At 39.1% G+C, this 12,441-nt stretch overlaps 1 protein-coding gene across 1 annotated transcript; it reads right to left on the reverse strand.

The window, feature by feature from the left end:
• Positions 1 to 6,503: 6,503 nt before the first annotated feature.
• On the reverse strand, positions 6,504 to 8,384 carry LOC136153290 (germ cell-less protein-like 2). The gene has a single exon (XM_065914941.1). It carries the CDS (start codon positions 8,340 to 8,342, stop codon positions 6,837 to 6,839), a length of 1,506 nt encoding a protein of 501 aa, XP_065771013.1. The 5' UTR covers positions 8,343 to 8,384; the 3' UTR covers positions 6,504 to 6,836.
• Between the last annotated feature and the right edge of the window lie 4,057 nt (positions 8,385 to 12,441).

Genomic DNA, 12,441 nt, shown 5'->3' on the forward strand with positions numbered 1-12,441 from the left:
TTAAAAAGAAGAGACATCACTTTACCAACAAAGGCCCATATAGTCAAAGCTATGATTTTTCCAGGGATTTCTGTTGTCATATACGGATGTGAGAGTTGAACCATAAAGAAACCTGAGCATCAAAGAATTGATGCTTTCAAACTGTGGTGCTGGAGAAGACTCTTGAGTCCCTTGGGCAGTAAGGAGATCAAACCAGTCAATCCTAAAGGAAATAAACCTTGAATATTTATTGGAAGGACTGATGCTGAAGCTCCAATTCTTTGACTAACTGATGCAAAGGGCCAAATCATTGGAAAAGACCCTGATGCTTGGAAAGACTGAGGGTAGGAGGAGAGGGTGGCAGGGGATGAGATGACTGGATGGTATCATTCACTCAATGGAAATGAATTTGGGCAAACTCTGGGAGTTAGTGAAGGACAGGGCAGCCTGGTGTGATTCAGTCCATGGGGTCACAAAGAGTCAGACACGACTGAGCAGCAACAAAGGATACAAAAGGCCTATGGGCAGAAACTAGAAGACACTGATGGAAGAAACCAAAGATGGCAGATACAGATGGAGAGATAATATCATGTTCCTGGATTGAAAGAATCAATATTATGTAAATAAGCATACTACCCCAAACAGTATTGAGATTTAATATCATCCCTATTAAATAACCAAAATACATTTTTCACAGAACTACAACAAAAAATTCCACAGTTTGTATGGTAATGCAAAAGACCCCAAATAGCCAAAGCATTCGTGAGAGAGAAAAATGGAGCCGGAAGAATCAAGCGTCCTGACTTCAGACTATAGTACAAAGCAGCAATCAGAAAGACAGACTGGTACAGGCATAAAAACAGAAAAATAGGTCAGTGGAATAGGATAGGAAGCCCAGAGAAAAACCCATACTCCTAGGGGCAACTAATCTTTAAAAAAAGAGGCAAGAATAAACAGTGGAGAATAGACAGCCTCTTCAATAAGTGGTGCTGGGAAAACTATAGAGTTCAGTTCAGTTGCTCAGTCGTGTCCAACTCTTTGTGACCCCATGGACTGCAGCACGCCAGGCCTCCCTGTCCATCACCAACTCCCAGAGTTTACTCAAACTCATGTCCATTGAGTTGGTGATGCCATCCAACCATCTCATCCTCTGTCGTTCACTTCTCTTCCCGCCTTCAATCTTTCCCAGCATCAGGGTCTTTTCAAATGAGTCAGTTCTTCACATCAGGTGGCCAAAGTATTGGAATTTCAGCTTCAGCATCAGTACCCAATGAACATTCACGACTGATTTCCATTAGGATGGACTAGTTGGATGTCCTTGCAGTCCATGGGACTCTCAAGAGTCTTCTCCAACACCACAGTTCAAAAGCAACAACTCTTCAGCGATCAGCTTTCTTTGTAGTTCAACACTCACATCCATACATGAGTACTGAAAAAACCATAACCTTGAGTAGACGGACCTTTGTTGGCAAAGTAATCTCTCTGCTTTCTAATATGTTGTCTAGGTTGGCCATAACTTTCCTTACAAGGAGTAAGGGTCTTAATTTCATGGCTGCAGTCACCATCTGCAGTGATTTCGGAGCCCCAAAAAATAGTCTCTCTCATGGTTTCTACTGTTTCCCTATCTATTAGCCATGAAGTGATGGGTCTGGATGTCATGATCTTAGTTTTCTAACATTTAAGACAAATTTTTCACTCTCCTCTTTCACTTTCAGCAAGGGGCTCTTAGTTCTTCTTCACTTTCTGCCCTAAGGGTGGTGTCATCAGCATATCTGAGGTTGCTGATACTTCTCCAGGCAATCTTGATTCCAGCTTGTGCTTCATCCAGCCCAGCGTTTCTCATGATGTACTGTGCATATAAGTTAAATAAGCAGGGTGACAATATACAGCCTTGATGTATTCCTTTTCCTATTTGGAACCAATCTGTTGTTCCGTGTCCAGTTCTAATTATTACTTGCTGACCTGCATACAGATTTCTCAAGAGGCAAGTCAGGTGGTCTAGTATTCCCATCTCTTTCAGAATTTTCCACAGTTTATTGTGATCCACACAGTCAAAGGCTTTGGCATAGTCAGTAAAGCAGAAATAGATGTTTTTCTAGAACTCTGTTGCTTTTTCGATGATCCAGCAAATGTTGGCAATTTGATCTCTGGTTCCTCTGCCTTTCTAAATCCATATTGGACATCTGGATGTTCACGGTTCATGTGCTGTTGAGAATTTTGAGCATTACTTTACTAGAGTGTGATATAAGTGCAATTGTGCGGTAGTTTGAGCATTCTTTGCAATTGCCTTTCTTTGGGATTGGAATGAAAACTGACCTTTTCCAGTCCTGTGGCCACTGCTGAGTTTTGCAAATTGGCGGGCATATTGAGTGCAGCACTTTAACAGCATCATCTTTTAGGATTTGAAATAGCTCAACTATTTGAAATAGCTCACCTCCACTAGCACTGTTCATAATGATGCTTCCTAAGGTCCACTTGACTTCACATTCCAGGATGTCTGGCTCTAGGTGAGTGATCACACCATCATGATTATCTGGGTCATGAAGATTTTTTTTTTTTTTGGTATAGTTCTGTGTATTGTTTCCACCTCTTCCTAATATCTTCTGCTTCTGTTAGGTCCATACCATTTCTATCTATCCTTTATTGAGCCCATCTTTGCATGAAGTTTTCCCTTGGTATCTCTAATTTTCTAGAAGAGATCTCTAGTCTTTCCCATTCCATTGTTTTCCTCTATTTCTTTGCAGTGATCACTGAGGAAGGCTTTCTTATCTCTCCTGGCTATTCTTTGGAACTCAGTATTCAAATGCATATATCTTTCCTTTTCTCCTTTGCTTTTCTCTTCTCTTCTTTTCACAGCTTTTTGTAAGGTCCCTTAGACAGCCATTTTGTTTTTTGCATTTCTTTTTCTTGAGGATGGTCTTGATCCCTGTCTCCTGAACAGTGTCATGAACCTCTGTCCATAGTTCATCAGGCACCCTATCAGATCTAGTCCCTTAAATCTATTTCTCACTTCCCCTGTATAATTGTAAGGGATTTGACTTAGGTCATACCTGAGTGGTCTAGTGGTTTTCCCTACTTTCTTCAATTGAAGTCTGAACTTGACAATAAGGAGTTCATGATCTGAGTCACAGTCAGCTCCCAGTCTCTTCTTTGCTGACTGTGTAGAGCTTCTCCACCTTTCGCTGCAAAGAATATAATCAATCTGCTTTTGGTGTTGGCCAAAGAGTCTGGTGATGTCCATGTGTACAGCGTTCCCTTGTGTTGTTGGAAGAGGATGTTTGCTACAACCAGTGCGTTCTCTTGGCAAAATTCTATTAGCCTTTGCTCTGCTTCATTCTGTACTCCAAGGCCAAATTTGCCTGTTATTCCAAGTGTTTCTTGACTTCCTACTTTTGCATGCCAGTCCCCTATGTTGAGAAAGACATTTTTGGGGGGTGTTAGTTCTAAAAGGTCTTGTAGGTCTTCATAGAACCGTTCAATTCCAGCTTCTTCAGCATTACTGGTCAGGGCATAGACTTTGATTAGTGTGCTATTGAATGGTTTACCTTGGAAACGAACAGAGATCATTCTGTCGTTTTTGAGATTGTATTCAAGTACTACATTTTGGACTCCTTTCTTGACTATGATAGCTACTCCATTTGTTCTAAGGGATTCTTGCCCACGGTAGTAGATAAATGGTCATCTGAGTTAAATTCACCCATTCCTGTCCATTTTTGTTTACTAATTCATAAAATGTTGACATTCACTCTTGCCATCTCGCTGACCACTTCCAATTTGCCTTGATTCATGTACCTAACATTCCAGGTTCCTATGTATACAGCTACATGTCAAAGACTTACATTAGAACACTTCCTAACACCATACACAAAAATAAGTCAAAATGGATTAAAGACTGAAATGTAAGGCCAAATATTAGAAAACTTTTAGAAGAAAACATAAGTAGTACACTCTTTGACATAAATGGCAGCAAGATCCTTTGTGACCCTCCTTCTACAGTAATGAAAATAAAAAAATAAATTTGAAGCTAATAAAACATAAAAGCCTTTTCAGAGCAAACAAACTGTAAACAAGGTGAAAAAACAGTCCTCAGAATGGGAGAAAAATAATTGCAAATGAAGAAACTGACAAAGGATTAATATCAAAAATATACAAGCACCTCATGCAGCTCAATATAAAAAACACTAAAAATCTAATCAAAAACTGATCAGAAGACATCAACAGACACTTCTCCAAAGAAGACATACAGATTGCTAAAACATGAAAAGATGCTCAACATTTATCATCATTAGAGAAATGTAAGTTAAAACTCCAATGAAGTTTCATTTCACACAGGTCAGAATGGCCATCATGAAAATATCTACAAACAATGAATGCTAGAGAGGATATGGAGAAAAGGGAAGCCTCTTTCATTGTTGCTGTAAATTGATACAAACACTATGGAGAATGGTATGGAGGTTTCTTACAAAACTAGCAGTAAAATTACCATATGACTCAGAAATTCCATTAGTCTGAGAAAGCTGTAATTCAAAAATACACATGTACCCCAGTGTTAATTGCAGCACTATTTACAATAGTCAGGACATGGAAGCAACTTAGATGTCCATTGACAGATGACTGGATAAAGAAGTTGTGATGCTTATATACAATGGAATGTTACTCAGCCATCAAAGGAACAAGATTGGGTCATTCACAGTGATGTAGAAGAACCTAGAGTCTGTCACAAAGAGTAAATTAAGTCAGAAAGAGAAAATGAAATATAATATTTTAATGCTTATAGCTAGAAAATGTTATTTTTTTATCCATTTTGTATATCTAGAAAATGTAATTTTTTGAGAATCTAGAAAAATGTTACAGATGAAACTATTTGCAGGGCAGGAATAGATATGCAGACCTAGAGAATGAGCATGTGGACAAAGGCAGGAAAGGGGAAGGTGAGGCAATTTGGGAGATTAAGGTTTACATATATACACTACCATGTGTAAAATAGATAGCTGTTGGGAAGCTGCTGTGTAGCACAGGGAGTTCAGCTCAGTGCTCTGTGATGACCAAGAGGCATAGGATGGAGTGGGTGGGAGTGAGGCTAAAGGAGGGAGGGTACATATTTGCACACATAGCTGATTCACATTGGTGTACAGCAGAAACTAACACAACATTGTAAAGCTCTTATACTTCAATTTTAAAAATATTAAAAATTGAAAAAAAAGAAATGTGAAAAGAAGACAAATTAGGTAAAATGTTTGCTAGAAGGAACTTTTAAGGATATGAAGAACTTCACTTTGCTCTCAGTGGCATGAGAACAATACCCAAGAAAATGGTAACCTGAAATAATACAAAATTATTATGCAAATGCTGATTAATCATATTACTGTCAATTCACTTTCTCAGTCTAAATAAATTTCAAATATATGTCATTAATAATCATGATATAATTAACTTGAAGGTTCATATGCCTTGTGAGAATACGAGGGCCTTGTAAATAAAAGTTAAAAAAGAACTGCAGGAAGCATATTAAAGAAAATTACTGTCAATTGCATGCTTGGTACTCAAGAAGAGATATAATCAATATGTGTGTTCCTAGAGAAAGGCAGTTATATTAAAAGCAATATAAAACATTTGCATAAATATTACAATATTAAATATTCTATATACAAATATTAACATTTGACATTCAAGTATTCAATAAATATTTGAAAGTTGCACTAGTCAGCTGGCCAGACTGGGCCTTCTCTTCCTAGCTCAGGAATTGTTTAGAAGACATATTTATAATGAAAAAACTTTTTATGCTATTGGCTTCTATTTTGAAATAAATGTTACGTTAAATATCCTGGCCTGAAATGGGTAACCTTGCCTTTCTCCAGGGCATTTTCCTGACCCAGGGTTCAAATCCAGGTGTCCCACATTGCAGGCAGATTCTTTACCAACTGAGCTATCAGGGAAGCCCAAATATCCTGCAAAGAATGAATTCTGACAAAAATGAGAAGTATGAATATAAAGAATATAAAAACAAACAGAAAGAATGAAGAAGATACTTTGAGATTACTGATATCTACATATTCATAGGAATGAATGATGTTTGTGGAAATCCATTTTAGTCTATAGTGCCTAGTTAGCCATTTCAAAAATTATTTCTCTTTGAACTTTACAAACTTATAAATATATATGTGCATATATGTATATATACATATATAATGTTATTTGTATGTATTTAATATAATATATAAAATTATATGGAATAGTACTACATATTTATATACTATGTGATTATTATATATAATGACGTATAGCATGTATTATTACATTAACATATGATACATATATAGTATGTCATATTGTAAAACCTGACATTGTCTGATAATTTGTAACTCTATAATACAGAAATCAAAAAAGAATCTCTAATCTCAGGTTTTACTTCATGATTCATTTTCTTCTATAATATAGTGCTTCAAATAAAGCTACAATTGCACAATCATTTCAGCAAGGAAGAGAATTCTTTATTCTGTCTCAATATTGGTTAGGGTAAAATTTATCCAGCAAGTTAGTTTCTTTTTGGTTCCTTGGAAATATAATCTATTATTTCCATTTGGGGCATGGCTGTTGATGGTAAATGAAAAGCAAAAGATGTCTTTTTGGTTTCAGCAGTGACTATTCGGTTTCACAGATATTTCCTTGAAATTGAACTTTTTCTTCACAGATACATAGAAATAAAATGAAGACAGTAATTTATGATAGTTTCTACATTCAAAATATTATTTTCTTTTGCTGTTGTTCATCTTTATTGTGTGTAACAGTAGGGCCATTAAATGAAATGAGACACCAGAAGTTTTCAAAATGCTAAACTAGCCTAATTGGCAATGTCTTTAATTTCCTGGATTTTCTAATGATATAAACAGGAAGTTGCAGAATATATATAACGGGAAGCTCAAAGGTATGCTATCCAGTTTCATTACCACTTTTTCCTCTTTCTTTTTAAGGGTAAGGATTTTATAACCAGTTGTTTTCCTGAACCTCAGTTTTCCACTAGAATCAAAATATACCAAAGTTAATCTGAATGCAATATTTCTTTGAGGTTGTAAACAGATGGAGCCATCATGTGACCGACTGAAAGCATTTTGTTTGAAAATTATATAATGGTTGGTGAAGGTGACATACAAATGAACACCAAAGTTGTAACCGGGCCACTTCCAGGAGTATTTTCCATCTCTGACAATCTTTTTGCCACATCTCATGCTATATTCTTCAAGTTCGGTTTCATTGATGTCTCTAGGACCAATTTCCCTGTATTGTTGTGCTCTAAGCAAGGTAAACCATTGTCGTTTATAAACACACGATAACCATTCTGAAGGTATTAGCGCATCTTGTTCAATAACTCTTGTGGCGGCGAGGTCACAGATGACGTGCTGAAACCTCAAATTTTTAAATACTGGTTGAAATGCTATGCCTTGTTCAGTTTCAAGAAAGGAAATGCTACCATTATGTTCCCTGTGCCTGGAAAACCAGTTGTTTGCCTTAACTAAAAGCTGTTTCATTGTGCCTTTCCAACCTGGGTTAAGGCGGAGGAACATCCACTGTTTAAGTGTAGTATATATATCGATTTCCTTTTGCATTACTAATAAATTAGAGGAGGAAATGACCAGATTCATAAGATCTGTACTGAGTTCTTTGTAAAGTTCAACACTTGGATGAGTCATCAGATTGTGGAGAAGCCACTCAAAGCACCTTGTCTTTACAGAATGTAACCCATAGGTCTCTGCTGCCGCATAGAAGCTACATACAGTTTTCACATTAATTGTTTCCTTCATGGTCTTATCACACTGCTGAATTAAGTCCTCTACTTGAAGCAGGCTTGCAGTTGCCAAAACTCCTGGAACTTGAAAGGGCTCAATTAAGACATATTCATTCCTGTACAATGAGCCTAATACAAAATGCAAGGATTCTACATTTATATTCTGGTCATTAATCTCCAGGTCAATAATATCGTTGTGACATTCTTTCCAAGAATCTCTAAACATTGTAGCAAAGTAGTTCGACTGACATAAAAACATTTTGTGTAAACACCATACTTGCCCCAGAGCACGGATTTTAATGTCACTGGTTTCCCCATTTAAAAATAAAGTTTGGTAAGCATGCTCAGATGTGATCTTAACTTTTTTACCCTGGCTTGTACAGGCGACTTGCTGTAGATCCTCCTCCTGGTCTAGAAACGTGTGGCTCCTCTCAGACTCTGGGCCCAAGCCGGGACGGGTGCTCCGTTTGCGTTTGCGGCTGCCAGACACATAACTGGGGCCTGCCTCGGGTTCTGGCTGCTGCAGTTCCTCTGTGCTGGATTCCCTGCAACGCAGATTCCGACTGTTCAAGGGCCCCATAGATAAAGGCTCTTAGAGCCCCTAGAGAGACTGCTGTTGAGACTTCCCTGCCACAGCATTGCTGTGGCCTGCCACCTCTGCTTAGGCCCTAGTTTCCCTTGGAGATTTTAGCACAGTCCCAAACGTCACAGTGGAGGCTCTGCATACTTCATTGTCTGCTCCAGCCCCTCCCTTCCTGTGGCCCCGCCCCTGCCTCCAGTCTTCTGTTCAGTCTAGCCTACTGTTCCTTCAGGGCCCCTGCCTCCAGGTTTTCCTTGAAAATGCTTTCCTATAAGGGAAATGACTGAATCAAAGGCTTTTGGATCACAGTGTTAAGGAGTGTACAGATTCACATTTCTACTGCAAGTGGGAGAATTCTTTTCTCCACTGTCAGCAGTGTTGAATATAATCATCTACCTTTGACTTTTAGTAATTTTAAAAAGATGAACAGTGGTATACCATTATCTTATTATTCCTCTTTCATTACAGAGAAGGCAAACTTTTATTTGATGTGTGTGTGTATATGCATATATATACTATACATATATAATTTGTATATATGTATAATTTTGAAATATCAATAGAGAGAAAGAGATATTTCAAAATTTCCTGATAAGGTACATCTTCATATTCTTTGCTTATTTCTTTTTATGAAAATTACACTTTTCATAAGTGTTTTATGAACACTTTTCATGAAAAGTGTTCGTCACTAAGGCCTGTCTAACTTTTGGAAAGCCTATGGACTTGTAGCCTGCCAGGCTCTTCTGTCCATGGGATTCTCAGGGAAGAATACTGGAGTGGGTAGCCATTTCCTTCTCCAGGGGATCTTCCTGAACCAGGGATTGAACCCTGGTCTCCCACATTGTGGGCAGTTTCTGTACTGTCTGAGCCATCAAAGAAGCCCCCAAAGAAAGTGTTAGTCACTTGATCATGTCCAATTCTTTGTGACCCCATGGACTGCAACCTGCCAGGGTCCTCTGTCCATGAAAGTCTCCAGGCAAGAAAACTGTAGTGGGTTGCCATTTCCTTCTCCAGGGAAATTCCTGACACAGGGATCAAACCCGGTATCCTGCACTGCAGGCAGACTCTTTACCATTTGATCTACCAGGGAAATGTTTATTTCTGTATTTATATACATTTTCTCCTTAGTGACTGTCAAACGCTTACTAGCTTGTTATAAAGATTACACGTATGTATGGTGTGCATGCATGCTAAGTCACCTTCAGTCGTGTCCCACTCTTTATGACCCTATGGACTGTAGCACAGCAGGCTCCTCTGTCTATGGGGATTCTCCAGGCAAGAATGCTGGAGTGGGTTGCCATGACTTCCTCCAGGGCATCTGTCTGATCCAGGTATCAAACCTGCATCTCTTACCTCTCCTGAATTGGCAGGTGGGTTCCTTGCTACTAGTGCCACCTGGGAAGCCCATATGTATGCATATATACATATAAAAATGAAGATTGTTAAAGTGTTATATTTTGTTGTTGTTCAGTCACTCAGTCGTGTCCAACTTTTTGTGACCCCATAGACTGCAGCACACCAGGCTTTCCTCTCTTTCATCATCTCCTGGAGCTTGCTCAAACTCATGTCCATTGAATCAGAGATGCCATTCAACCATCACGTCCTCTGCCGTCCTCTTCTCCTCCTGCCTTCGATCTTTCCCAGCATCAGGGTCTTTTGTAATGAGTTGGCTCTTCGCATCAGGTGGCCAAAGTATTAGAGCTTCAGTTTCAGCATTGGTCCTTCCAAGGAATATTCGAGATTGATTTCCTTTAGGATTGGCTGATTTGATCTCCTTGCTGTCCGAAGGACTCTCAAGAGTCTTCTCCAACACCACAGTTCAAAAGCATCAACTCTTTGGCACTCAGCCTTCTTTATGGTCCAATTCTCACATCCATACATGACTACTGGAAAAATCATAGCTTTTATTATGCAGCCCAGAATTTTGCATGATGTACTCTGGATATAAGTTAAATAATCAGGGTGACAATATACAACCTTGTCATACTCCTTTCCCAATTTGGAACCAGTCCATTGTCCAATAGCTGGTTCTAACTGTTGCTTCTTAATCTGCATACAGTTTTCTCAGGAGGCAGGTAATGTAATGTGGTCTGGTATTCCCATCTCTTGAAGAATTTTCCACAGTTTGTTGTGATACACACAGTCAAAGCCTCAGGAAGCATCACTGAAGTCAATGAAGCAGAAGTAGATGTTTTATTAATTCTTTCTTTTTCTGTGATCCAGTGGATGTTGCCAATTTGACCCCTGATTTCTCTGCCTTTTCTAAATTCAGCTTGAACATCTGGAAGTTCTCAGTTCACATACTGTTGAAGCCTGGCTTGGAGAATTTTGAGCATTATTTTGCTAGAATGTGAGATGAGTGTAATTGTGCAGTAGCTTGAACATTCTTTGACATTCCCCTTCTTTAGGAGTGGAATGGAAGCTGATTTTTTTTTTCCAGTCCTGTGGTCACTGCTTGGTTTTCCATATTTGCTGGCATATTGAGTGCAGAACGTTAACAGCATTATGTTTCAGGATTTGAAATAGCTCAGCTGGAATTCCATCACCTCCACTAGCTTTGTTAGCAGTGATGCTTCCTATGGCTCACTTGACTTTACACTCCAAGATGTCTGGCTGTAGGTGAGTGATCACACCATCATGGTTATCTGGGTTATTAAGATCTTTTTGTATAGTTCTGTGTATTTCTTGCCACCTCTTCTTTATATCTTCTACTTCTTTCAGGGGATTCTTGACCACAGTAGTAGATATAGTGGTCATTTGAATGAAGTTAGCCCATTCTTGTCAATTTTAGTTCACTGATCCCTAAGATGTCAGTGTTCACTCTTGCCATCTTCTGTTTGACCACATCCAAATTATCTTGATTCAGGGACCTGATGGGGCTTCCCAGGTGGTGCTAGTGGTAAAGAACTCGCCTGCCAATGCAGGAGATATAAGAGATGTGGGTTTGATCCCTGGGTTGGGAAGATTCCCCTGGAAGAGGACATGGCAACCCACTCCAGTATTCTTTCCTGAAAAATCCCATGGACAGAGGAGCCTGGCGGGCTAGAGTCCATAGCGCCACAAAGTCCGACACAACTGAAGTGGCTTAGCATGCACACAGGCACATGGACCTAACATTTTAGGTTCTTATGCAATATTCTCTTTACAACATCAGACTTTACTTTCACCACCAGACACATCCACAACTGAGTGTTGTTTCTGCTTCGGCCCAGCCACTTCAGTCTTTCATGAGCTATTAGTAATTGCCCTCTGTTCTTGCTCAGTAGCATATTGGACACATTCCGACCTGCGGAGCTCATCTTACAGTGTCATAACTTTTTGCCTTTTCATATTGCCCATGGGGTTCTTCAGGCAAAAATACTGGTGTGTGTTGCCATTTCCTTCTCCGGTGGACCACATTTGGTCAAAACTCTTCAATATGACCCATCTATCTTTGGCTGCCCCGCATAACATGGCTCATAGCTTCATTGTGTTAAGCAAGGCCCTTCTCCACCACAAGGAATTGATCCATGAAGAAGAAAGAAATACTACACAATAAGAAAAAGAAATGTTTTTGCTTTGAACAACAGCATCTAAAAAACTCAGAATAATCATACTGAAATAAAAAAGGATACAAACCTAGAATATAGTGTGTGATTCTATTCATTTTATTTTCAACAGAATTAAAATTAATTTATAATTAGGGAAAGCAGATCAGTGGTTGCCTAGGGATAGGGATGGGATTGTGTAGAGAGGAAAGCTATAAAAAGTGGAATAAAATGACTTTTAGAGGTGATAGATATGGTCACTATTACAATTTTGGTAAGAGTTTCATGAAACCTGTGGATCAAACCCAGGTCTTCCACATTGCATTCAGATTCTTTACCATCGGAGCCACCAGAGAAGTTCCATGACTAGCACTGAGGCTTCTCTGATGTTTCACATTGGGAGAAAGACAGCCCAAGAGGCTGCACCCACCCAACTTTGGCTTCTGCAAACCCAGACCCTTTGAGGTTCTATTCCAGACTTGCCATGTGAGCTTGGCCAACACTGGGAGCCTTCTTGAGTCCTTGAGTTTCCTCAGGCAAAACTTCCTGGCATGACAAGTAAGGGCCTGCTT

The sequence above is a fragment of the Muntiacus reevesi genome, chromosome X (genome assembly GCF_963930625.1).
Source record: "Muntiacus reevesi chromosome X, mMunRee1.1, whole genome shotgun sequence".
In the NCBI taxonomy this organism is placed as follows: Eukaryota; Metazoa; Chordata; class Mammalia; order Artiodactyla; family Cervidae; genus Muntiacus; species Muntiacus reevesi.